A 27,299-nucleotide genomic window follows, 5' to 3' on the forward strand; every position below is an offset into this window, starting at 1 on the left:
TGAGAGCTGTGAAAATGTGGAATAGACTCTCTCAAGAGTTGGTTCTGGCCAGCTCAGTGGATTGCTTTAAAAAAGGCCTGGATTGTTTCTTAGATACACAGAATATAACTGGATACAAACATTTATAGGTAAAGCCGATCCAGGAAATATCCGATTTCCTCTCGGGCCAATCACCTCCATGGCCACAGGTGTTTAAAATCAAGCACCTAGGCATGCAGACTGCTTCTACAAACATTTGTGAAAGAATGGGTCACTCTCAGGAGCTCAGTGAATTTAAGAGTGGTACTGTGATAGGTTGCCACCTGTGCAATAAGTCCATCCATGAAATTTCCTTCCTACTAAATATTCCATGGTCCACTGTTAGTGGTATTATAACAGTGGAAGCAACGGCGAACAACACCAACTCTGCCACAAAGTGGTAGGCCACGTAAAATGACAGAGCGGGGGGCAGCACATGCTGAAATGCACAGTGCACAGAAGTTGCCAACTGTCTGCAGAGTCAGTAGCTAAAGACCTCCAAATTTTTTGTGGCCTTCAAATTAGTACAACAACAATGCATAGAGAGCTTCATGGAATGGGTTTCCATGGCCGAGCAGCTGCATCTAAGCCTTACATCACCAAGTGCAATGCAAAGAGTCGGATGCAGTGGTGTAAAGCACACTGCCACTGGACTCTAGAACAGTGGGGACCTGTTCTCTGGAGCCAAGTATAAAGTTTGGTGGAGGGGGTATTATGGTGTGGGGTTGTTTTTCAGGGGTTGGGCTTGCCCCTTAGTTTAAGTGAAGAGAACTCTTAAGGCGGCAGCATACCAAGACATTTTGGACAATTTTATGCTCCAAACTTGGCGGGAACAGTTTGGGGATGGCCCCTTCCTGTTCCAACATGACTGCGCACCAGTGCACAAAGCAAGGTCCATAAAGACATAGATGAGCGAGTTTGGGGTGGAGGAACTTGACTGGCCTGCACAGAGTCCTGACCTCAACTCGACAGAAAACCTTTGGGATGAATTAGAGCGCAGACTGCGAGTCAGGTCTTCTCGTCGGACATCAGTGTTTGACCTCACAAATGCGCTTCTGGATGAATGGTCTAACATTCCCATAGACACACTCCTGAACCTTGTTGACGGTCGCCAAATGCAAGCAGGCAAACAGCTATAACAGCTTCTGGGAAGCTGTTATAGCTGCAAAGGGTGGGCCAACTCAATATTGAAGCCTACAGATACACACAGACTTGTGTGTGTAAAGGCAGGTGTCTCAATACTTTTGGAATATAGTGTATGTCAATTACAGTGAGAATAAAAGAGCCTTTGTGTTTCAGCTTGTTTTTTCTAATACAAAGATTAATACACCAAGCCCTGGGAGCCTACCTGATTTTCAGATTTCAAAGTAAATGTACAAAGACAGTAAAGATAATCGAAATTAACAGCTGTAAAATAAAAAGCTTAAAGTGCAATTGTGGTTAAGCTATGGGCATTCAGATATTACACATTCACAATAAGAAGTAAACAAGCTTTAAAACAAGCTCTCTGTAACTGCATACACTGTGAAGTAATTAGTTCTCAAAATTTACAGCAGAGGTATTTGCAGAACAAGAAGTGAAGAAAAATTTGCTCTGTGAATACACACACAGCATTTAAAATCTGATAGAAAAATCTAGATGGGGACATATACAGCTGTTAAAACCTGATATACTGTATACAGCAGTTAAATTAGGAAAGTTTGAGAAGTAGTTTGACTGCTGGTACCAAGCCAAATACAGTTGTAAGAAAAAGTATGTGAACCCCTTGGGATTACATGGAGTTTTGCATGAGTTGGGCATAAAATGTGCTCTGAACGTCATCTAAGTCACAACAATAGAAGAACACAGTCTGCTGAACATAATACTACACAAACATTAGATGTTGCCGTGGTTTAATTGCACATAACATGTAAATATTCACAGTGCAGGGAGGAAAAACTATGTGAGGCCCTAGCTTAATGACTTCTCCCAGAGCTAATTGGAGCCAGGAGTAAGCCAACCTTGACTCCAATCAGTGTGATGATATTGGATGTGTTGCTGACAGCTGTCCTGCCCTTAAAAAACACACACCTGTTTTGGGTTTACTGGTTTCAACAAGCACTGTCTGATGTGATCCATGCCTTGCAGAAAAGAGCTCTCAGAAGATCTACGATCAAGAATTGTTGACTTGCATGAAGCTGGAAAGGGTTACAAAAGTATCTCCAAAAGCCTTGATGTTCATGTGTCCACGGTAAGACAGACTATCTACAAATGGAGAAAGTTTAGCACTGTTGCTACACTCCCTAGGCGTGGTCGTCTTGTAAAAATGACTGCAAGAGCACAGCGCAGAATGCTGCATGAGGTAAAGAAGAATCCCAGAGTGTCAGCTAAAGACCTACAGAAATCTCTGGAACATGCTAACATTTTTGTTGACACATCTACAATAAGGAAAACATTAAACAAGAATGGAGTACATGGGAGGACACCACGGAGGAAGCCATTGCTGTCCAAAAAGAATATTGCAGCACGTTTGAAGTTTGCAAAAGAGTACCTGGATGTTCCACAGCACTACTGGCAAAATATACTGTGGAAAGATGAAACCAAGATTGAGTTGTTTAGGAAGAACACACAACACTATGTGTGGAGAAAAAAGGCACAGCACACCAACATCAAAACCTCATCCCCACTGTAAAACATGGCGGAGGGAGCATCATGGTTTGGGGCTCCTTTGCTGCCTCAGGGCCTGGACGGATTGTTGTTATTGATGGGAAAATTAATTCCAGAGTTTATCAAGACATTGTGCAGGAAAACGTACGACCATCTGTCCACCAACTGAAGCTCCGCAGAGGATGGGTGATGCAACAGGACAATGACCCAAAGCATACAAGTAATCCAACAAAACAATGGCTGCAACAGCACAGAATACTCCTTCTGGAGTGGCCCAGTCAGAGTCCTGACCTCAACCCGATTGAAATGCTGTGGCATGACCTTAAGAGAGCGATTCACACTAGACATCCCAAGAATATTGCTACACTGAAACAGTTTTGTGAAGAGGAGTGGTCCAAAATTACTCCAGATCGTTGTGCAGGTCCGATCTGCAACTACAGGAAACGTTTGGTTGAGGTTATTGCTGCCAAAGGAGGGTCAACCAGTTATTAAGTCCAAAGGTTCACATACTTTTTCCTCCCTGCACTGTGAATGTTTACATGTTATGTGCAATTAAACCATGGCAATATCTAATGTTTGTGTAGTATTATGTTCAGCAGACTGTGTTCTTCTATTGTTGTGACTTAGATGACGTTCAGAGCACATTGTATGCCAAATTCATGCAAAACTCCACGTAATCCCAAGGGGTTCACATACTTTTTCTTGCAACTGTAGGTGAGCAATAATTGTATGCAGGTGGTATTAAAAAATAATCAATGAAACACGTACAGTACATGGATAGCAAGCATAAATATTTCCATATTTACTTCTATAAATTATGTGTAGCATAATATTGATTTTTAGGCACATGGCATTGTTTACAGTGACAGCCAATTTTGAAACTAGAAACTATACCATATGAGGAGAATCCACAGTTAAACCAATTATAAAACTAAGAAACTGCATGGTTAGTAGAAACTAAAATACCTTTCTTCCTTTGAAAATGATTTGGTGAAGTTAAAAAATTACCAGTATCTCACATGCACTATACTGTAAGTTTAACCTCATCTTTGCAGTAAGTAATATGCATATATGTAGAGACATAAACACTTGGGGTAGGTGGCCTCCAGAGACCCAAGGCAAGGTTGCAGCTTTAACCCCAAAGCTCTTTGATTGACACTATTAAGTACTGCAAAGGCACAGGGATCACATCCATATCGCATTGCTTGTATTTGTATGGCTCATCTCATCAGACAATAATCACCTACAAGTCCACCATCCCTTGTGAAAATAGTGGCAGATGCACACATTTAACCAATTACACTCTCCACCTGGTTTACTGTAGGAGCATGGAGGTTGTAACTGGACCCCTTGAAATTCGACCAAGCCCTGGGCTCCTGCCTGCATTACTTTGTGAATAATTTTGCTCTGATGATGTCACAGTTTCAGAATTTGTATACAGTATACCGGTATCTTACTTTTCTGGGATGCCAATACATGTACTGTAACTAGACACTAATCAGTTATCCATAGGATAAAGACTGGAGAATCATGACTTCAACTTGGAACGAATGAATCTTGTTTACTTCCGCTGACAACCAGATGTCACTCCGGATTTCCATCATGATAGAGGCAATCAAAGACCAATTGGGCACCAATTCACAAAAAGAACAGACTCTAGAGAGAGAGTTAACATTTTACCCCCATAAAAAATAATTTGTAAGACCGCATCTGGAATGCACAGTTCAGTTTTGAGCACCAATTCACAAAAAAATATTGGGGAACTGGAGAAAGTACAGAGAAGGACAACCAAACTGATATGAGGCATGGAGGAGCCCAGCTATGAGGAAAGATTAGAGGAACTGAATTTATTCTCTCTTGAGAAGAGGAGATTAAGGGGGGATATGATCAACATGTATAAATACATCAGTGGTCCATATAGTGAACTTGGTGTAGAGTTATTCACCTTAAGGTCATCATGGAGGACAAGGGGGCACTCTTTAGGTCTGGAGGAAAAGAGATTTAATCTCCAAATATGGAAAGGCTTTTTCACAGTAAGAGCTGTGAAACTGGAATAGACTCCCACAAGAGCTGGTTCTGGCCAGTTCAGTAGATTGCTTTAAAAAAGGCCTGGATTCTTTCCTAAATGCATATAATATAATATAATATAATATGGGTACTAACATTTATAGGTAAAATTGATTGCCTCTTGGGGAATCAGGAAGGGATTTTCCCCTGCTGGACTAAATTGGATCATGCTTTGCTGGGGTTTTTGGCCTTCCTCTGGATCAACGGTATGTATAGGATTGTATATAAGGGATTGTATTTTTTTCCTTTTTATTGGTTGAACTAGATAGACTTGTGTTTTTTTTCAACCAGACTAACTATGCAACTATCAACAACAAAGAGACATGGCAAAGGGTACTTGTGCACCCACATTTGCAATTTCATTTTTAGTCTAATGGGAGAAAAGCATAGTATTTGGCAAGGAATTAAGCCAGTATACAGCTATCATATTTTTGGTTCATTCACCATATATTTATTTTGTGGCAGGGATCAAAGAAAAGTTTGAAGAGTTACCGTAATAGGAGTACTAAATAATACTGAAATAGGCATATACATAAGTGAAGACCAGGGGCGGACTGACCATTTGGAAACTCGGGCACTGCCGAGGGCCCGGGGTCAGTAGGGGGCCCCATGAGATGCCCCTGGTACCTTTTTCATAGGCTTTTCTGAGTTTGGGCAAGGACACAGGGGCCCCATGATCCCCTATTGCCTGGGGGCCCCATGAGTTGTCAGTCCGCCCCGGAGAAGACCAAGAAAAGACTTCATTTCCTTGATCTTAAAATGTATAAGGACAACAGTGGAATTCTAAGACCCTCTAAAAACCCACAGCCACAAATACGTTCCTGCACTGAAATAGTCATCATCCATTCTCCTTCAAAATGGGATCCCAATGGGAAATGTGTTAGGGTGAAAAGAAATTGTTCCATAAGGGAGAATTTTAAAAAGGAATGTAAAGTCCTGTGAAACAGATTGAAGGTAAGGGGATTCTCAGATTAAAAAAAGTAGGAGCTAAAAATAAGAAACAGGAACATCAATTGGTAGAACTAGATGGATAGAAAAAGGATTTGATTTGGATAATTTGAAAAATATCATGCACAATCAAGCAGCATAAATGGCATTTTAATACATGCTGGTATTTTAACACAGGAAATCACACCGAGTGGAAATTGGCTCCATAAATTGTAGCTCATCAGAAGTAGTGTATGTGGCGATATGCTTTTCTTCCCTTTATATGTGGGTAAAACTATTAGACAGTTAAAAAGAAGAATCTTGAAGGATATTGGTCATATAAACCTTTCCTTTACCTGTGTGGGAAAACATGAAGTCAAAACAGATAGGGGTCCAAAATGTGGCTCAAGAGAGTTCAGCATGTGACCCGGGCATATCTGGAAGGATGCCGTGCCAGCATAGAGGCCATGGCACATATGGAGGGACGCCAGGGATACTGTGCAAGCATAGCATCTGTGGTGACCAGCACTGAGAATCCATGCATAGGTAAGGCTGAAGGGATGCTGGGGCTGCCATTTTTGTAATGGCATGGGCAGCAGTCAATGAAGGAACTCCCCGCTAGCTCCAGGCAAGTAATCCACATCGCAAAAGAAAACAATACCCAAAAAGGAAAAGTTACAGATGAAGGGAGGATGTTCAAGGAAATTAGACAGATAACTACTTATTTGTCAAGGCAAATACTAAGGCTTTCTGTTTAATTCATAGAGAATTTGTGTCCATTTTCAAAGACTACAATTTGAAAAGGCATTATATGCAAAAACATTTGTGGCTTATCAAGGAACAAAATAGCAATAAGTACATTATCTATATCAGTGATTCTTATTGTTAGTGTATTTTATCCGTGGCCCAAGACAGTTCCTCTGCCTCCAATGTGACTGAGGAAGGTCAAAAGGTTGGACACCCCTGGTCTACATTCTTGGTAAAATCCAGCCAAAAAAGGTGACTTTTGGATGCAGAAATGTTACATATAGCAACCAAATGGATATTTGTTTAGGATTCAGTTTGATGAGCACAAAAGAGTATCATCTTTACTTCTGTTCATTTAGATAATAAAATATTAAAACTTGTTTGCATTTGGAACATATTAAAAACTAAAGTTCAAATAACTGCTGTAAGAGATACAAATTAAGGAATATTTTTTATTTGGTAAAGTAAAATATATATACAATATGTGTTGTATACAATATATTTCAAATGAGCATCTGATTGACAGATCTATATTTGAAAGAAGAAAATATTTATCAATAAATATTAACTGATAATGAAAAGTAGATAGATACGAAAAAAATATGTATAGACTTTTGAAACGGTGCACATGTGGAAATGGCATTGCCACAGGTCCCATGGTACCCGTGTTTCCCTGAAATTAAGACACTGTCTTATATTTTTTTTGGCTCAAAAAAACACATTATTTTCGGGGTAGGTCTTATTTTTTGTTGTAGAGGTGTGGACAGGGGGTGCAGAGGTGAGCTGCAGGCAGGTGTGGATGAGGGTCGGTTGATGACAGTTGTGAGCTGCAGTCAGGTGTTGCAGAGGTGAATTGACAGGTGAGTTTCAGACAGGATGCAGAGATGAACCACAGACAGGGTGCAGGGGTGAGCTGCAGACAGGGGATGCAGAGGCAAGCTGTGGCCAGGGGGTGCAGAACAGAGCTGTGGTTGGGGGGGGTGCAGAGGTGGGTTGCAACTCTGCTCACCTCTTACCCCCCCAGCAGCAGCTCACCTATGCACCCTGTCTGCAACTCACCTGTCAATTTACCTCTGCAATACCTGACTGCAGCTCACCTTTGCACATCCCCCCCTCCACTGCCCTCATATGGTTTGCTAGCTTTGCAAAGCACAGCTGTCAGCAGCTGGCCCCTCTCTATAGTAACTCCCATTTCGGGTCCTATCTTCCCACACAGTGGACCCAGCACACTCACTTACCGCTCCGCCTCTTCCCCACTGGCCGGCAATCACCCCTGGGACATCGGTTTCCATGCATTAGGCTGCAGGACGAGATGCCCCGCCCCACCCCTAAACACACTGCACACTGCGCATGCAAATATCTGTTCCTTCCCTGTCCCCCACTGAGTACAGAGGTAGGGAGGTTCTGTTGCAATGGATGGTGCTATCATTTATGAGAGGGACTGTCACATGCAAGCACAAAAGCCACGCTTCTGTGTTTATAAGAGACAGTAGATATTGGTGTGCACAGGGCCAGTGCCGGAGGTGGTGGAACAGTGTTCTGCCACGTTTCGGCTCAAAAACAGCCCTGATCACAACTAGGTCTAATTTTCGGGGTAGGTCTTATGCGTTAGCAATTCCCAAAAATAGTACTAGATCTTCTTCTCGGGGTAAGTCTTATTTTCTGGGAAACAGGATAGTACCCAGCCTCCCATATAATTTATTTTACCATAGCTTGCCTAGTAAACCTACAAATGGACAGAAATGACTAGCAAGATTTGCAACCCATAGATGTCAATGCAATTTACCATAAAATTTGGATTCTCCCATCATCTAACCCAAATAAAATTTTGATGGATTGGCTCAAAACTTTATGTCATGCATCTACAGACATTTCTGTTATTTCCAATATTAGCAAAATATTAGGCACAGGGACAGATAAATAAAAGGGAACCCACACATCAGTATTGAAATTTTATCAAGATTCATTACACACCTTTTGGACTGTACATCAGATTTATTGTGGATTCAATTACAGAGACCGCAAGTAATATTCACTGTTTGGGCTTGTTGAGAAAATCTATACTTTTTGAGTTCAAGTCTACTTTAAAGTGATACTAAAGCTTACTGTTTTTATAAAAAAAGAGGATTATACTTGATGACAGAGTGGTCACTTATCTACTCTTTTGGAAGTCCCCCGCCAGTGTTGTCTGCTCCTTCTTCCTGCGGATGTCCTCATAGCTATGGAGGCACCTGTGGAAGTGCACCCGAGTCAGGCTGTGTGTGTCCATAGATGCACACAGCTGGGGTTGGTCATGCCCCTCGCTTCCGTCTCACAGAAGTTGACTGATGGCAGCAGGAGCAAAAGGCTGCCTGAGTCGCCTGTGAGACCAGAAAGTGAGGGGAGAAGAGCCGCAGCTAGGCACAGCTCTGGATCGAGCAGAGGAGACAGGTAAGTGTTTAAGGGTAGGGGGATAGAAAAGGCAGCTACATTTTCTTTACCTTGCATTAGGGTAAAGAAAATCTTTAGACATCAGAATCTTTTTCAGATTTCTCTTTTCCTCTTTTCAGGTAGAAATGCAATTGCAATAAGCTTTTTTTCTGCTGTCTTGAATTGTCATTCTCTATTCTATTCTGTAAACTCCTAAAATGCATTCTTTGTGGTTTATGTCACCCAACAATTTGATTTCATTAAAAGTAAAAAGGTAAATGTAATAATAAGAAAAAATCTAATGAATGTGAATGTGTTTGCATTGGAAATAAACAAATCCATTTTTCTCCATGTTTCAGATATATCAGTTGCAGACAGTGATGAACAACAATTAGGTAAGATGAAATTTTGTGAAACCTGTAACAAATTAACGCGTAATATACACCAGTCACTTTATTAGGTACACCTTGCTAGTACCAGGTGTCCACGAAGAATTAAGGCAGTTCTGAAAAGAAAAGGGGGTGCACACCTTTTCTTTTCAGAACTGCCTTAATTCTTCGTGGCATAGATTCATCAAGGTGTTGGTAATATTCCTCAGAGATTTTGGTCCATATTGACGTGAGCTACTGTTGCCTTTCTATCATCTCGAACCAGTCTGCTCATTGTCCTGTGACCTCTGACCTCAACAAGGCATTTTTATCCACACTGTCGCTCACTGGATATTTTCTCTTTTTTGGACCATTCTCTGTAAACCCTGAACATGGTTGTGTGTGAAAATTCCAGTAGATCAGCAGTTTTTGAAATACTTATACAAGCCCATCTGGCACCAACAACCATGCCACGTTCAAAGTCACTTAAATCCCCTTTCTTACCCATTCTGATGCCCGGTTTGAACTTCAGCAAGTCATTTTCATTACGTCTAGATGCCTAAATGCATTGAGTTGCTGTCATGTAATTGGCTGATTAGAAATTTGTGTTACCAAGCAATTGACCAGGTAAAAGTAGCCAGTGAGTGTATATTTATGTTGTTGGTATTCTGCTGCGAAGATTCTTTCAGTATCTCTAATGTGATATGAGAGGAAACGTGAAAAAGCATTAAAGTGCTGAAAATGCATCCCGGTTCAAGTGTTAGGCCTCAGGCCAGGAAATGAATGAGCGAACCTCTGGCCAGGACAAATAGGTCCAAGATAGCGATTACAAAGGAAAGTATGTGTGTGCTGCATTCCCCCATAGGGTCTCTACTGCTATAAAAATCGTACTTGTCTGTGCTTTTTCTTTTTCTTAGGCTTAATTCAGCTTTAAAGCAGAACTCCAGGCAGGTATTATTACACACTGGCGTATGCAGCTTTGCATTTATTTTTAAAAATCATAAAAAGTATTTTGAATGCAACTAGAATAAGTACCTGTGTTTGATTTTTGCCTCTTGCAGAACTCTGTACAGCAGCCTCAATCTGTGAGAGTGGGGCAATACATGGGGCCAATTAGGTGTATTACATGCACATTTGTGCTGACAAGGAACATGCTAACAGGAGGAGAAAGCAGAAAGACGACTCTCTTTCTTTCTCTGAACCATTATGTTTTAAAAAGTGAGAACTACAATTACAGTACTTGCCAAAAAACATCTCTCTTTAGGGCGGCTATGCTGCCTTTTGTGGTCTTCATGGTCCCCAGCATAGCCACCCTATCATGCATCCTGTCATCTGGGACTAAAATGCCTCCAATGAGGAAGCTGAAGGAGGAGGACCAGTGGAAAAGGAAAGGCTTGATAATAAAGTTTATTGATTGGTTCTCTAGTGCAGGTGTCTCCAAACTATAGCCCTCCAGCTGTTGAAGTACTGCAAGTCCCATCATCGGAGTCTTGCAAGGCCTCATGGGACTTGCAGTTCCTCAACACCTGGAGAGCCATAGTTTGGAGACCCCTGCTCTAGTGCATAAAGCAGGAGGAGGGACCAGAAGAAACAGAGAAGAAAACATGTATGTGCTGTTTGAGAAGCGCACAAAGTATCTTGGGGCATTTAGACCATTCGCATAAGATCCGGTGAATATATGTTCAGTGCACGCTCCCCAACTGACTGGGAAAGCGCGACAACACCAGCCAATATCTGAAGTGGTAAAATACATTGTTTTGGAGCAAGATTACAAAAAAGGCATTGTCAATATAGCTATTAAAGTAGAATTCCAGCCTATGGCTGGTCATACATTTGTAGTGCTACCCCCTTGAAGGCTGCTGAGTTTGATTGGGTCCACTCCGCCGGCCAGGCAACATGCATTTTCCACATTTTCACACACAGAGTCCAAATACAGTCCTTGAGCTGTTTTTTGTTTTGTTTTTATTGAGAGGTTAACAATTTGGACAGGGTCTAGGGGTATATGAGATGCCCAAGGAACTGCAAACCTGAAGACAAACCTCTTAGCAAACTGTACACTGTACAAAAATGTGGATCAGAAAAATAGCACTGTCTCTTTGAAGAGCACTGAAGTTCCCTTGATGTACCTTCTCAGACCCTAGATGAATTCTTCCTCTTCATCCAGCTGCACTGAGGATTCCAAGATCTGCCATTTAAGTAGTCCTGGATGAGAACTAGTTGGGTCTTGCACCTGACCGCCCTTTATCTGCCCCGGAGGGTGTAGAAGTAATCACACTGTCCTGTCCTGTTAGCTTGATGGGTTGCAGCTGCTTTCTGGCCTTCTGATGGGTTACCTCCTTCCCTGCTGACAGGATTGCCCTTCTTAGGAGACTTGACACAGTGTAGATCCTGCTGTCCAGCATCCAGCTTGTAGGTAGGCCCCCCTTCTGTGGCCCCCTAACAGGACCCTCTCTCAGTCCATCTTCTATCGGACTCCCCTGCTGCTCAGGCTCTGCAACATTTAAGGGTTGCCCTTAGCCACCATGCCTGGCCTCCTGCCTGGAGATTGGCCAAGATCCCTTAAACATGCAAATCTAGGCCTCCTCCCCTCCTCCACTTCTCTTCCAGAAAGTTCCTTCAGTTTTACCAAAAACATATAATATGAGGTCAAGCCTAATCACTTTCAGTTTGTATGTAGTCAGGCAGTCCCTTTCACTACATAGTTGAAGGTAAAAAGAAAAATTACTTATTTGCAAAATTGTATAACAGAAGCGAAGAAAATAAACTTTTTTCAAAATTGTCAGCCTTTTTTGTTTGTTTAGCAAAAATTTTAAAACTCAGCGATGATTAAATATCACCAAAAGAAAGCGCTATCTGTGTCCAAAAAAATTATAACATCTCATATGGATACATTGTTGCATGGCCGCGCAATTGTCATTCAAAGTGCGACAGCCCAGGCCAAGCTGAAAATTGGCCTGGGCAGGGAGGGGGTGAAAGTGCCCAGTGTTGAAGTGGTTAAATTGATGAAAAATGTTGATCCCCACAAAATACTTTGAAGTTGTAATAATGCTTATGTGTCATGTAATAATTACAAATACCTTATGTCAGTTGTTTTATCTCATATTGGGTCATAGCATTCTACTTAACACGCTTTCATAATTTCTTCTTTATATTCTAGGAGACATAAATAGTAATAAATTCAAGGTGGATATCTCTGGGTTTACAGTCAAAATCACTTGCCCTTCAGATGCAGGGAAGCTGACAAAAAAGGGTAGTCTCAAAGAACTTTCTGCTAATGGAGAATATACGTACAATCGGTTTTCAGCAGATGATAATGGGGAATATGTGTGTGACAGTAAGCATCTCTACTTAAAGGCACATGGTGAGTATGAAAAGGTTGTTAGATGTGTTCTATCCTGTTGTCCAGTCTGCCTATACTGTATTTGATAACATTAGGGTTCTTGCTCAGAGGAAGCTAGACACTCGACTCCAGCCATCTATCCCAGAGCTGTTTTTACATGTCAATAAATATATAGACACGTAAGAAGTATCAATCAATAATATTGTAAACAAAAGAATACAACCCCCATATGGTAGCAAATGTTCCATTGGTCAGTAAACATGGGCAGTTTCATATTGCCATTTAACAGAATAAAGAGATCAAGAAAAAAATAAAATAAAATAACAAAAAACAAAATAAACAAGAACATAACAGAAGCAAAAAAGAAAGAAAAGAAGAGGGGGGGGGAGAGGAAAAAAGAGGAGGAAAATAGAAAAGAGAGGTTCAGCCGCAGTTCCATTAAGGATAGAGATATACCTAATCCATGGTTCCCATGTAGCCTCAAATTTAGAAGTATTATTGTTAACAATACTCGTCGGTTTATCATTTATCATAATCCAATTAAGTTTTTGTTTGACCCAGTCTAACGGAATAGATGACTGTCTCCAACTTTTAGCTATTGTAAGTCGTGCTGCTAACAAAATATAAAGAATTAATTTAACTGATTTCTTGGGAATATCAGTGGGCAACAGATGAAATAGAGCTACCTCCGGTGTTTGTGAATATTGTTTCCTGTTACTGAATAAAGAAAATTAAACATTCGGATCCAAAATCTATGAACCACCGGACATTTCCACCATACATGGAGCATAGTGCTCACTTGTCCACAGTGTCGAAAGCAACTTGGGTGCAACAAGCCTGATGGATTTCACATGCGATTATTGAGAGCGGCTTTTATAGCTACTAGCAATCAGTGTTCTCTCGGGAGGGGTGGGGAAGCTGTTCCCACTGGGAGAACACAATGGCTCAGTGGGAGGGAGCACTGTGTTGATGGAGGAATCAAGCAAGGCTGCAGGAAAGAAATTCACTCTGTCTATGACCTGCCTTAGGGCCCATTCACACCTCTCCAGTATGATGTGTTTCATCAATGAGGACGTCACCACAGTGCATGCTACATGCATTAACATATTGCAGTGCCATTCATTCTTAATGGAACCCCAGCCCACTAACCCAATGCAACAAAATGGCGCATGTCCAGTTTTTTGTTTATGTTTGAAAACTGTTGGTGATTTATTTTCCACAAGCTGTCTAAAATATACTTGTTAATACAGTGCTGCTGCATGCAATACAAAGGAGGGAAAAGTCCCTCTCTGTCTTTATCAGCATTTATCAATTCTTATAAAGTAGGGGTATTGAATTAAAATTCATGGAAGTCTGATCAGTAAAATGTTCCTCCTGCAGAGGTCCAAATCTCATGCTTGTGTGATGTCTCAGATCTTTAACATTACAACCCACTCTACAACCCCTTCTATATCACAATCCTGTTCTTACATCAGTCTCCTCAGTCCCCCACATATCAACAGTCCCTCACTTCACACCAGTTTCCCCTTCCGTTAGTGTCCACTGCCCCTTCACATCAACCACCCCCCCTCTTTACATCAAATCCTCCCTGCCCACAGCACTGCCCCGCTTCAAATCACCTACCAGCACTGCCCCCCTTCACATCACCCCCCCACAGCATTCCACCCTTTACATCACATACCCCCCCAAAGTACTGGCCCCCTTTCAGATAACACCCTTCCCACAGCACTGCTCTGTTTACATTCTCCCACACACCTACTCTCTTTTACATCTCCCCAAACAGCACAGCTCCCCATTTACATCACCCCTCCCCACAGCACGTGCCCCCCCCTTTACATCCCCCCACAGCACTGCTCCTCTTCACATTACATCTCTCCTCCCCACCAGCACTTGCCCCTTCACAGAAACCCCCAACAGCACTGTTCCCCTTCACATCTCCCCCTACTCTCCCCCTTCACATTACCCTTCCCCCGCAGTACTTCTCCTCTTTACATTTCCCTCCCCACTTGCCCCCCTTCACATCACTTCCGACAGCACTGCTCCCCCTTCACATCACCCTGCCCCACAGTACTGCTCTCCTTTACATCCCCCCCCCCATGTGCCTCCTTCACAATACCCTCCTCCTGCAGCACTTCTCCTCTTTACATCTCCCTCCCCACTTGCCCCCCTTCACATGACTCCCCAGAGCACTGCTCCCCATTCACATCACCCCCCACAGTACTGCTCCCCTTTACATCCCCCCCCTTGCCTCCTTCACATTACCCTCCCCCCGCAGCACTTCTTCTCTTTAAATCTTTTTCCCCACTTGCCCCCTTCACATCATCCCTCATAACACTGCTCCCCCTTCACATCACCCTCCCTCACAGTACTGCTCCCCTTTACATCCCCCCACTTGCCTCCTTCGCATTACCCTCCCACCATAGCACTGCTCCCCTTTCATATTGCCCTCCCCCCATCCACGACAGCAACGCCGCCTTCACATTTGCTGCCCCGTTCAATTCACCCCTCCCACACACACAAGCCTGCCCCCTTCATGTCGCCTCCTGCCCCTCCCCCCGTTCACAGCCATGTCCTCTTGTCTACCTTACACAGAACAGAGAGCAGCCAGGAGGTACGGCACTGGATGGAGGGCAGGAGCAGGGGACTGCCGAGGTTAACTTTTCCTATTAACAAGCTGGTGATTGGTTGCTAGGACCGCCCAGTGCCCTAGTAACCAATCGCCTGCTAGTTATTCTGAAAAGTTAGCTCATGCAGCTCCCGCCCTCCTCCAGTACAACTGTACCTCCCGGCCACCCCCTTGAGAATGACAGTAGTGGAGGCCAGGGGGAAGGAAGGCTCCTAAATGGGACGTCTGTGGGTCTGGATGGGACAATGACTTGGTCTGCATCTGGACCGCGGTCCACCATTTAGTGAAGTGTGTTATAAGGCAATCTATAAGATGACATATTTAATAAATGTTTTCTAGAAATGTACATTAACCAGTTGCCGACTGCAGATAGCCGAATGACGGCTACACTACGGCCGGCCAGTTCTGGGAGGGTATCATATGACGTCCTCCCAGAACGCGCCCTCCTGCGCGCCCCCGGGGGCGCGTCCCCGGCAATCTCCATGATCGTTGTGTCCTACGGACACAGCTGATCACATGAGGTGGTAAAAGGCAAATCACAGCGGCCTTTTACCACGTGATCAGTCATGTCCAATGACACACTGATCACAGGGAAATGCAATTGCCGGTTCTCTGCACTTTCCTCTCGCTGTCAAAGCAGTTGTCAGAACAGGGATCGGCACCGATCATCAGGGCACTGATGATCAGTGCCCTGATGATCGGTGCTCAGCAGTGCCACCCACCAGCTCCGCCCACCTGTGCCCAGCAGTGCCACCCACCTGTGCCCACCAGTGCCACCCACCAGTGCTTATCAGTGCCACCCACCAGTGCCCAGCAGTGCCACACACCTGTGCCCAGCAGTGCTACCCAACTGTGCCCAGAAGTGCTACCCACCTGTGCCCAGCAGTGCCACCCACCAGTGCCCATCAGTACAGCCCAGCAATGCCGCCAGTCAGTGCCACCAGTCAGTGCCCAGCAATTGTGCCAGTCAGTGCCCAACAGTTGCGCCAGTCAATGCCCAGCAGTGCCGCCAGTCAGTGCCCAGCAGTGACGCCAGTCAGTGTCGTCTATCAGTGCCGCCTATCCATGCCACCTCATTAGTGCTGCCTATCAGTGCCACCTATCAGTGCCCTTCAGTGCTGCCTATCAGTGCCCATCAGTGCCGCCTATCAGTGCCCATCACTTATGCCTCACCAACGCACATCAGTGAAGGAGAAATTACCTGTTTTCAAAATTTTATAATAGAAAAAAAGAAACTTTTTTTTTTTTTTCAAATTTTTGGCAATTTTTTTGTTTATAGCGCAAAAAGTAAAACACCCAGCGATGAATAAATACCACCAAAAGAAAGCTCTATTTATGAGAAAAAAATTATAAAAATTTCATATGGGTACAATCTTGCATGACTGCGCAATTGTCATTCAAAGTGCGACAGCGCTGAAAGCTGAAAATTGGCCTGGTAAGGAAGGGGGTATAAGTGCCCGATAGGCAAGTGGTTAAACTATCTACTTTTATTTTTTTAATTTACTTTTACATAATTAAAACAAAAAATAAAAAGCCATCAGAGAGTCAATTGTTTTCTTTTAATTCACATAAAAATCGATTGTGCAAATAGTACATTCATATAACATAATCATTTAGCTTAGTCTGAGACACAGGATGACATAACAAACTATACATTTTTGACTTTTAATATTTTTTTCAGCATTCAGCCACATCTAAAAAAGTTTTGGTTTACTTTGAAACAGTGTTGGATGGTCCTCCTCTGTTCACACTTTCATTTTTTTATGCTGTCTCCATGGTCTCCTTCTCCTCACCCCACTACCTCTGACCTCATCACCCCTCTATTCGACTTTTTTCTTGCCTTTGCTCTCCCTCTCTGGCCCTGCTTATCTTCTATGTTGTACCATCTCCCTTCCTATGTTAAGTCTGCCCTCCAGTCCCCTCCTCACACAAGTCACAAAACAGCAACATTATACCAAAGTTGGCAAATGCAATGCACATACAATGTTTTCTATAAAGAACACCCTACCAGGAGCTCAAGATGTCCACTTTCATACATGTCTCGTTTGTGTCAGGAGTTGTTATCCAGTCTTTCTAATCTCCATGTGGACCATTCCAATGTACAGAAACTGTGGAAGGCATGGCAGTATAACCTATCCTAAACTAACATTATCCATCCCCTTGCAGTATGTGAAACCTGCACAGAGGTCTCCGTCCTGCTGATAGCTGGTATCCTGATAGCTGATAGCCTTCTGACACTTGGTATATCTCTATTCATTTACTTTGGACGCAAGAGAAAATCTGCTAGAAGCAGCAAGATGGCACCTGAAGGCCGAAACAGAGGTAAATTATACCAATATACTAAAAGATGACTTTGGTAAACTGGGAACATCATCAATATATAGGTGAAGAGTTTTGACCTTTGTGAGTGCATTTATTTTTTTTATTGTATTTGTTTCTATTTGAGGCACCATAAATTTAAGAGGATTTTATGTAAAAAAGCTAATGAATATGTATTTACTGCATTTATTTATGTCATCAGTGGAAGCTGTGCTTATCAGAATCAAAATTCCAAGGGCAAAGTACAATATTGCACAAAATTAATGACACAATAAAAGGAGGATATAGAGTTCTTGGCATATCGGATCCTACTTTGCAAATAACACAGCTTTGTTTCTTTTTGTTGTTCATCAGGAAATAAAGAGCGCCCCCCACCTGTTCCTCACCCTGACTATGAGGTACGTTGTTTTGGGTGTATTTAGGAGAACATTATCTTCTTTTCACCAACCGCAGGAATTCATTACAAAAACTTTACACTGTGCACTATACATTTTTTTCATGAAATGCTGAGCCTCCAATGTCCTGTTGTGCATTCCCAACAAAGTGCTATAGAGAACACTTGCAGATAAGAGGAGAATGCTGTCATGTGACCAGGGGCGGACTGACAACTCATAGGGCCCCCGGGCAATAGGGGATCATGGGGCCCCTGTGTCCTTGTCCAAACTCAAAAAAGCCTATGAAAAAGGTACCAGGGGCATCTCATGGGGCCCCCTAGTGACCCCAGGCCCTCGGGCAGTGCCCGAGTTTCCAAATGGTCAGTCCGCCAATTTTAGCCAATTTTAGGTCACATGACAGGTTTTCTCCTCTTTCCAGCCTTTTTTGCTATTCATTGTAATGAATTTATCTTAACTTAGTAAAGATTTTTGTAGCGAGTGAAGTACAAAGCACACTTATGAGACACACAGTGTCATCTTATGTGTAAGAAATAGTATACAATGTCACAAAGTCCTCAATCTGTGTGTTTCATTCACAACACAAAGAATGTCCTTGGAAATGGATCTGTTTGCTGATCCCCGCTGAGCAGGTGGCTGAATGGTCCGTGTCGGCTCTTCTTGTGCAGAGAGGACATGGACACAGCCCACTGTTCTCTATGGGATGGTCGGATGTCTACACCCAACTGTCATGTGATCCATTCTGCTAGACGGATGGGGAACAAATCCCTTTCTGTCTGTTTTTTAGTGGATTGGATCGGATGGAGGTGGGTGTCCGTTTACTTCCAGCTCTGCATAGAGAACAGTGGGTGATCCCATCAGGTCTGCCAGAAAAACAGACAGGTGGACCTAATCTGTCCACCCGTGTGGATAGGCCCTTAACCAGGTCAATTATTCACAGCACCACATTTGTTCAGATCAAATGCCCTCCAGCTGTGTTATCTACCACTAACTTCAGAGAGGCTCACTCACCAGATGGATTGGACCTCAGATTATAAGGGTTAGATATGCATTTTCTCCTTTATCTCCAGATCTCATAGGAAAAACATCTGGATAGAAATACGCAATTATTTCAAAAAGGATTTATTTTTCATTTTTCCAAATCCATCACCTTAAGTTCCGTCAATGTGGGAAGGATAGAAACATGAAAAGCAATCCAATACTGCAATTCTGTTTTATTAAAAGAAAAACCCCAAAAACAAAAAAAAACCCAAATGGTTGTGCTTACATTATATAAGTGCACCAAGCACTATGACGAACAGCATGCAATTACGTTATAGAAAGACTGTCATATCGGCATAGGGTCTGACAACATGCCCATATTTATTCAATGTCATTGACTAAATAGGTGTCCATATTAGAACACTCCCATTACTAGCATCCCACCCCTTAGTTTATGGCTGCGACAAGGTTATGAATGATCTGGCCAGCATGCTGATTATTCGAAAAAGGAGTGCAACTTGGAATTTCTGGTAGAGGTAAATTAGGAGGACGCCCAAACCCATCTGTAATGCTGGACTGACAGTTGGAGCACATTTCATGTAACATATGTGGTGCTGTGGATAATGTACCTGGTTAAAGATGGTGGGACCATTTCCAAGGATGTTCTTTGTGTGGTGAAGGAAACGCAGTTACAAAGAAAGATTGTGAACTTTGCCACATTGTATATTACTTGTAGCACATACTTGATCTTGATCGTTGGTACTACTTATATAGTACCATCACTTTACACAACACTTTACATATATATTGTACATTCACATTAGACCCTTCCCTCAAGGAGTTTACAATCTAACGTCCCTAACTCACATTCATACATTCACATACTAGGGGCATTTTAGACAGGAGCCAATTAAAGTGGTTGTAAAGGCTCAAGGTTTTTTACCTTCATGCATTCTATGCATGACTAACCTTCTGTGTGCAGCAGTGCCCCCTAAAACTTACCTGAGCCCTATCTCAATCCAGCAATGTGCACAAGAGCTTCGGGTCTTATTGGATGAGACAGCAATGGGAGCCATTGGCTTCCTCTACTGTCAATCACAGACAGCGAGCCAATGAGGAGAGAGTGGGGGCAGGGCTGAGCCATGCTCCATGCGTGAATGGACAAGCTGCTTGCTATGGGGGCATTAGGCAGGAGGGAGGGGCCTGGAGCACCAGCGGGGGACCCAAGAAGAGGAGGATCAAGGATGCTCTTGCAAAACCATTGCACAGAGCAGGTAAGGATAACATGTTTGTTATTTAAAAAAAAACTTTTAATGTCACTTTAACCTACCAGAATGTCTTTGGAGTGTGGTAAGAAACTAGAGCACCTGGGGAAAACCCACGCAGGCACAGAGAGAACATGCAAACACTGTGCAGGTAGTGCTGTGGTTAGGATTTGAACCAGTGACCCGAGTGCTGCCAGGCAGAAGTACTAACCACTTAGCCACTGTGCTGGCCAGAATATATTTATTCAATCACAGCTACTTTACACATTATAAGGGTTTATAAAAACTGTTGATTTGATAGCACCCATAGTGTGGATGTAGGGATACATTATTAGCTTTTTATAACTGCTCTGGAGGTTTTTTTTATAGTAAAGCAGTGGTATGATCATAGTGAGGCCATACTTTGGCATTTATAAATTGGCTCCTTCATCATCTGGCTGTCCAATGTGACCCTACACCCCTCCCCCAATCAGTTTTTTTCATTAAGTTTGCCATATGTGGATTGAAATTTGGCTGGTTTAGCAGGCACAGGCTGATATGTAATCCATCGATGGGCAGGCTGCTTGTACCCAAGGTGATCCATTGATTGACTTGGGTTCAACCAGTATGTCAGATTTCTTTACATACGATTCCTGCTGGAGGCTATAGCTGCTAGCAGTAATCATTGTGTTTTGCCAGCCTGGAAGGCTCTCCTCCCCCCCTGCTGGCAGAACACAATAGTGCTGAAGGAGACATTCCCTCATCAACAATGATTGTGTTGATGGGGGAATCTAGCAATTTTCTTTCCTTCCACCTTTAATGTAAGAAAAAATAAATCATCTGTGTGCTGCCTTAGGCTGCTTTCACACTGAGGAGTTTTTGGAGCGCTTTTGTGTTAGAAAAGCGCATGAAAAGCTCAAGAAAAATGCTTTCATTTAACCACCTGCCTACTGGGCACTTATACCCTCTTCCTGCCCAGGCCAGTTTTCAGTGCTGTTGCATTTTGACTGACAATTGCACGGTCATGCAACACTGTACCCATATGAAATTTTTATAAATTTTTTGGAGACAGATAGAGCTTTCTTTTGGTGGTATTTAATTACCTCTGGGTTTTTTATTTTTTGCTAAACAAACCAAAAACAACTGAAAATTTTGAAAAAAATATTTTTTTGTTAATTTTTGTTTTAAAATTTTGTAGATAAGTGATTTTTCTCCTTCACTGATATGCACTAATAAGGCTGCAGTGATGGGCACTGATAGGTGGCACTGATGGGCACTGATGAGGAGGCACTGGTAGGTGGCACTGATGGGCATTGACAGGCAACATTGCTGGGCACTGAAAGGCTGCACTCATATATGGCACTGATAGGTGGTACTGACTGGCACTGATAGGCGACACTGACTGGCACTGTTAGGTGGCACTGACTGGCACTGTTAGGTGGCACTGATAGGCAGCACTGACGGGCACTGATAGGAGGCACTGATGCACACTGATAGGCGGCAGTGACTGGCACTGATAGGCGATACTGAAAGGCAGCTCAGATGAGCACTGATATATGGCATTGATGTGGCACTGATGAGCACTGGCAGGTGGCATTGATGAGCACTGACAGCTGGCATTGATGGACACTGACAGGTGGCATTGTTACGGCTACACTGATCATCAGGGCACACTGATCATCGGTGCCCTAATGATCAGTGTACATGTCCCCTCCAGGGAATGCCGATTACCGGCTCTCCTCTCCTCTCTCAGCGTGACAGCTCATGAGGAGAAAAGTGCCGATAACTGGCATTTCCCTATTTACATGAGATCAGCTGTGATTTGGACACAGCTGATCACATGACTGAGCCGAAATCTTCGGCCCTTTCCATTGATTGGTGATCCGCTGAGCGCTACGGGAGCGTTGGAATGGGAAGACACCATATGACGTCCTCCTAGAATGAGAGACCCACCTTGCACCCGTCATTTCCTTATATGGCGGGCGGGAGGTGGTTAAATTGTATGTATGTTTTTACACTGGGGCATTGTGTTTCTCTTGTGGTGTAGAAAATCCTGCTTGCAGCATTTTTGGAGCATGTTTGTTCAGTTAAAAACGCACCAATAATGCACCTCCCCATTGAAATCAATGGAAAACGCAGCAAAAACGCCTCAAAAAGGCACACAAAATGCATTTTTGGTGCAGTTTCTGAGTCACGTCTTTTAAAAAATGTACCGCAAGTGCAGCAAAATGTGTATTTGCCACGTTTTTGAGGCAGATCAGTGTGAAAGTGCTCTTAGTCTGTGTACACTAAAGTTTTGATGAGTGAGAGGTTACTGGGACTGGGTAATATCCCTTCTCTCAGAACTGTATTATTAAAATTATACAGTAAAATTATCCAAGTTAAAATCTGGTATTTACCCCTTTCCACTACTAGGATGTAGAGTAAGGCTGTCCGTTTTGCAGTGCTTTTTGCAGTTCATTTTGCATTTTTCTACACACATTTTTGCTATGTTTTTTATGTGTTCTTGAGCGTTTTGTTCAGCTTTTTTTTTTTTTTTTAAAGTGGAATTTTTTTTTGCTGGGCAGAATAAAAATGCGGAACACAAAATGCGGCAAAAACACACTGCCATGCTTTTTGCTTTTAAAAAAATCCATGACCCTTTCCAAAAACGCAACCTCTCAAAAAAGCATAGATGAGAACATGTTCCATAGGAAACCATGTTAAATGGACTGCAGTGCTTTTCTGCAAAAAGCACTAAAAAACGCATTGGTGTGAATGAATGGAGCCTAACTAAAATGCCCTCTGTACTGGGCATAAATCAAGTATATTAAGCGAGAGCTATAATTTTACTTACTTTTTCCATTTAAATGTTTTTAAATTGCTGTTTTATATATTTTTTATTATTTATATAAAGTCTTTATAGTACAAACATATATTATTATACATAACATGTATACATATACTGTACATGACACTGGTTTTGCAAAGCATTATGTTTTTATTTAAAATGGTCCTTACATCTAAGTTATGCTTATTTCCCACCCCTGAATATAAAACACTGGCTAAAACCTAAAAAAAAGCTTATTTCTGAGAAACCAGAGGATCCCATACACTTTAAAGTACAGTAAGAATTATCAATCTGTTTTTTTTTCTTGCAGCCTTTACAAAAAAGAGGACAAGTGGTATATGATGGACTGAACAAAAATTTCAAATAAGTGTATAAAAGTACTTGCAAAAGTCCTTGAACTGTCTTTTTATATAAAGTTAGTTAGAACAAAACATTATGCAAAATATTCTTAACAAGGAATAACATTGAAAGTATAATATTCATGCCAAATGAAAAAAAAAAAAAAAAAAGATTTTTATAATTGTAATTTAATCAGTTTGCTAATTTGCTTTGAAACAAGTATATGTATCCATTAAGTGCGAAAGAAAAAAAATGTATGCTTGCATATATAGTTACATAGTTAGTCTGGCTGATAAAAGACAAACGTCCACACAGTTCAACCATTAAAAAAAACCTAAAAGTTATAATTCTATACCCACAGTTGATCCAGAGGAAGACAAAAAACCCCAACAAAGCATGATCCAATTTGCTCCTGCAGAGGAACAAATTCCTTCCTGATCCCCCAGAGGCAATCAGATATTCCCTGGATCAACTTTGCCTATAGATGTTAGTATCCAGTTATATTCTGTGTATCCATGAAAGAATCCAGGCCTTTTTTAAAGCAATCCACTGAGCTGGCCAGAACCAACTCTTGGGGGAGTCTATTCCACATTTTCACAGCTCTTACTGTGAAGAAACCTTTACGATTTTAGAGATTAAATTTATTTTCCTCCAGACGTAAAGAGTGCCCCTTTATCTCCTCTTCTTAAGAGAGAATAAATTCAGTTCCTCTAATCTTTCCTCATAGCTGATCTCCTCCATGCCTCGTATCAGTTTAGTTGCCCTTCTCTGTACTTTCTCCAGTTCCCCAATGTTCTTTTTGTGATTTGGTGCCCAAAACTGAACTGCATATTCCAGATGAGGTCTTACTAATGATTTGTACAGGGGTAATATGATATCTCTCTCTCTGGAGTCTATACCTCTTTTAATACAAGAGAGGATTTTGCTTGCTTTAGAAACTGCAGCTTGGCATTGCATGCTATTATTAAGCTTGTGATCTACCAGAACCCCCAGATCTTTCTCCACCAGGGGCGGACTGACAACTCATGGGGCCCCTGGGCAATAGGGGATCATGGGGCCCCTGTGTCCTTGCCAAAACTCAAAAAAAGCCTATGAAAAAGGTACCAGAGGCATCTCATGGGGCCCCCTACTGACCCCGGGCCCTCGGGCAGTGCCCGAGTTTCCAAATGGTCAGTCCCCCCCTGTTCTCCACCATTGATTCCCCCAGTTGTACCCCCCCTAGTATGTATGATGCATGCATATTCTTAGCCCCCAAGTGCATAACCTTACATTTATCAACATTAAACCTCATTTGCCACATAGTTGCCCAATTAAACAGTGCATTGAGGTCGGCTTGTAAATTGGAGACATCCTGTAAGGACGTTATTCCACTGCACAGCTTGGTGTCATCTACAAAGACTAAAATTGGATTTATAATCCCAGACCCTATATTGTTTATAAATATATTAAAAAGTAAGGGTCCCAACACTGAACCTTGGGGTACACCACTTGTGTACACCACTGGTACACCCCTAGACCATTCAGAGAATGAATCATTAATCACTACTTTCTGAATACGATCTTTTAGCCAGTTTTCTATCCATTTACATAAGGATTTTTCCAAGCCCGTAGGCTTTACCTTACACATTAGCCGTGTGTGGGGAACTGTGTCAAATGCTTTTGCAAAATCCAAGTATACCACGTCCACCGCCACCCCTCTGTTTTTGCTCACCGCCTCATAAAAAGAAATCAGATTTGTTTGACAGCTTCTGTCTTTCATGAATCCAAACTGTCTGTTGCTTAAAATATTTTTTTCCAGCAAGAACTTATCTATGTGATCTTTTATTAAACTCTCCAGTATCATCACAAATCTGGAAGTTAAACTAACAGGTCTATAATTACGTGGTAAAGATTTTGACCCCTTTTTAAATATTGGCACCACATTGGCACACATATTGGCACCACATTGGCCTTACGCCAATCCAGTGGTACTATGCCAGTCATTAAAGAGTCCCTAAAAATGAGAAACAATGGCTTTGAAATGACAGAGCTCAATTCTTTAAGGACCCGTGGATGTATGCCATCCGGTCCAGGTGCTTTATTCACCTTTATTCTGTCCAAATATTTTTGGATCATATCAATTGTGAGCCAATGTGGATCATCTGGAGCTGTGTCAATACCATGCCCATTATGGACAAGAGACCCCCCATACTCCTTTGTATACACAGAGCTGAAGAAGGTATTTAATAAATTGCGTGTAAAGAAAATCATTATATTTTCTGCGTATACGTTTTCCTTCCTACATTTTTCTGTAAAATGCAGTAGTGTCCTTGCCTCTAGATCACTCACACAGCATCCCTAGAATCCCCCCTTTCCCATCCTGGCTCAGCAGTGTAATACCTCTGCAAAAATTATTCCCTTCTCTCCCCAGGCGATGGTTGCCACCATTTGTCATATTTGTTGTTCTTGATGCTGTTTCTTTATTAGACCTGAAAGTATTTCGAATTAATAGTAAACGCCACATCAATTGCAGGCCAGCTGTGTTCCATGGCAATGTTGTTGACAATTAATCTCATCCAAGGGCAGAGTACATGGACAGTACCAAATTACCACCATATTTATTGAGAAAATTAAACATTAGAATGAAAAGGAAGAAATCCAAATACATCCTCTCAAAACTCTACCACCTATCAGCCATGTATAGGTAGAGAACAATCAGTCTTAAAGGGGAGCTCTAGGCTGGTGTAAAATATGTCCATGTAGTGCCACACTCCCCATGTCTGCATATATAATATACTATGTATTATAAATAAAATCTGACTCCCATTCTACATGAGGTTGAGATGTTCTATAGTAAGTCAGTTTTAGATATAGAAATATCAGTAACTTTTAAAACTATAACACATATGTAGTAGCCCCTGAACCCCTGCAGAAGCCCTTTGGATGTCATGTTTTTTAATTTCTATAAATTGATCTTGACTTATAAAATGACACACAATTGCAGTAAGCTGGCACTGTTTGAAAATCTCATTTAATATTTGTAGCCAAGATAGATGGTCTAAACCAGTGGTCTCCAAACTGCGGTGAGGGTCAGATGTGGCCCTTTGCTTCATTTTATCTAGCCCTTGGGGCATTACTCCCTCACTGTCATCAACAGTGGAGCATAGTTCCTGCCACTGACACCAACAATGGGGCACTATTCCTCCCACTGACACCAACGATGGGGCACTATTCCTCCCACTGACACCAATGATGGGGCACTATTCCTCCCACTGACACCAATGATGGGGCACTATTCCTCCCACTGACACCAATGATGGGGCACTATTCCTCCCACTGACACCAATGATGGGGCACTATTCCTCCCACTGACACCAATGACAGGGCACTATACATCCCACTGCCACCAATGATAGGACACTATTCCTCCCACTGATACCAATAATGGAGCACTATTCCTCCCACTGACACCAATGATGGGGCACTATTCCTATCGTTGATACCAATGATGGGGCACTATTCCTCCCGCTGACACCAATGATGGGGCACTATTCCTCCCACTGACACCAATGACAGGGTACTATACCTCCCACTGCCACCAATGATAGGACACTATTCCTCCCACTGATACCAATGATGGGGCACTATTCTCCACACTGATACTAATAGTGTTCCTCCCGTTGCCACCAATCATGGGGCATTTTTTATTGCCACTGACACCAGGACTTTTTCTACTCCCACTGGCCACAGTCCTGCCCCCTTAAAGACTGAAGGACAGTAAACTGGTCCTTTGTTTAGAAAGTTTGGAGACCCCTGCTCTAAACTATTCTGAGATGATAGAAGCCGCAGCCTTAATCATAGAATATTAAGCAGAATCAGGAAGCTTCAACTGTAATGGAACATTCCATTGAGCCCTGGGCTGTAGCTATACATAATATACTGTATATATCTAGGAAAATATCTTTGTCTCTTTATATATTCAGTATCTTGTATTATGCTTTTTGATGTAATATGCTATTAGATAATGTTAAATAAAGATTTATGATAGATATATATATATATATATA

At 42.3% G+C, this 27,299-nt stretch overlaps 1 protein-coding gene across 1 annotated transcript in view; it reads left to right on the forward strand.

Moving 5' to 3' along the window:
* The window catches only part of CD3E (CD3 epsilon subunit of T-cell receptor complex), a 50,275-nt gene extending 22,976 nt beyond the window's left edge, over positions 1 to 27,299 (forward strand). Inside the window, exons 2-6 of the mRNA XM_089657315.1 lie at positions 9,174 to 9,209; positions 12,340 to 12,543; positions 17,315 to 17,470; positions 17,822 to 17,865; positions 23,225 to 27,299. Coding sequence (XP_089513441.1) covers positions 9,174 to 9,209; positions 12,340 to 12,543; positions 17,315 to 17,470; positions 17,822 to 17,865; positions 23,225 to 23,281 — 497 coding nt within the window. The 3' untranslated portion in view covers positions 23,282 to 27,299. The remainder of the gene's footprint in view (positions 1 to 9,173; positions 9,210 to 12,339; positions 12,544 to 17,314; positions 17,471 to 17,821; positions 17,866 to 23,224) is intronic.

Source organism: Staurois parvus, unplaced genomic scaffold (genome assembly GCF_062004578.1).
Source record: "Staurois parvus isolate SC_StPar_1 unplaced genomic scaffold, SC_StPar_1.0 ptg000981l, whole genome shotgun sequence".
Lineage (NCBI taxonomy): Eukaryota > Metazoa > Chordata > Amphibia > Anura > Ranidae > Staurois > Staurois parvus.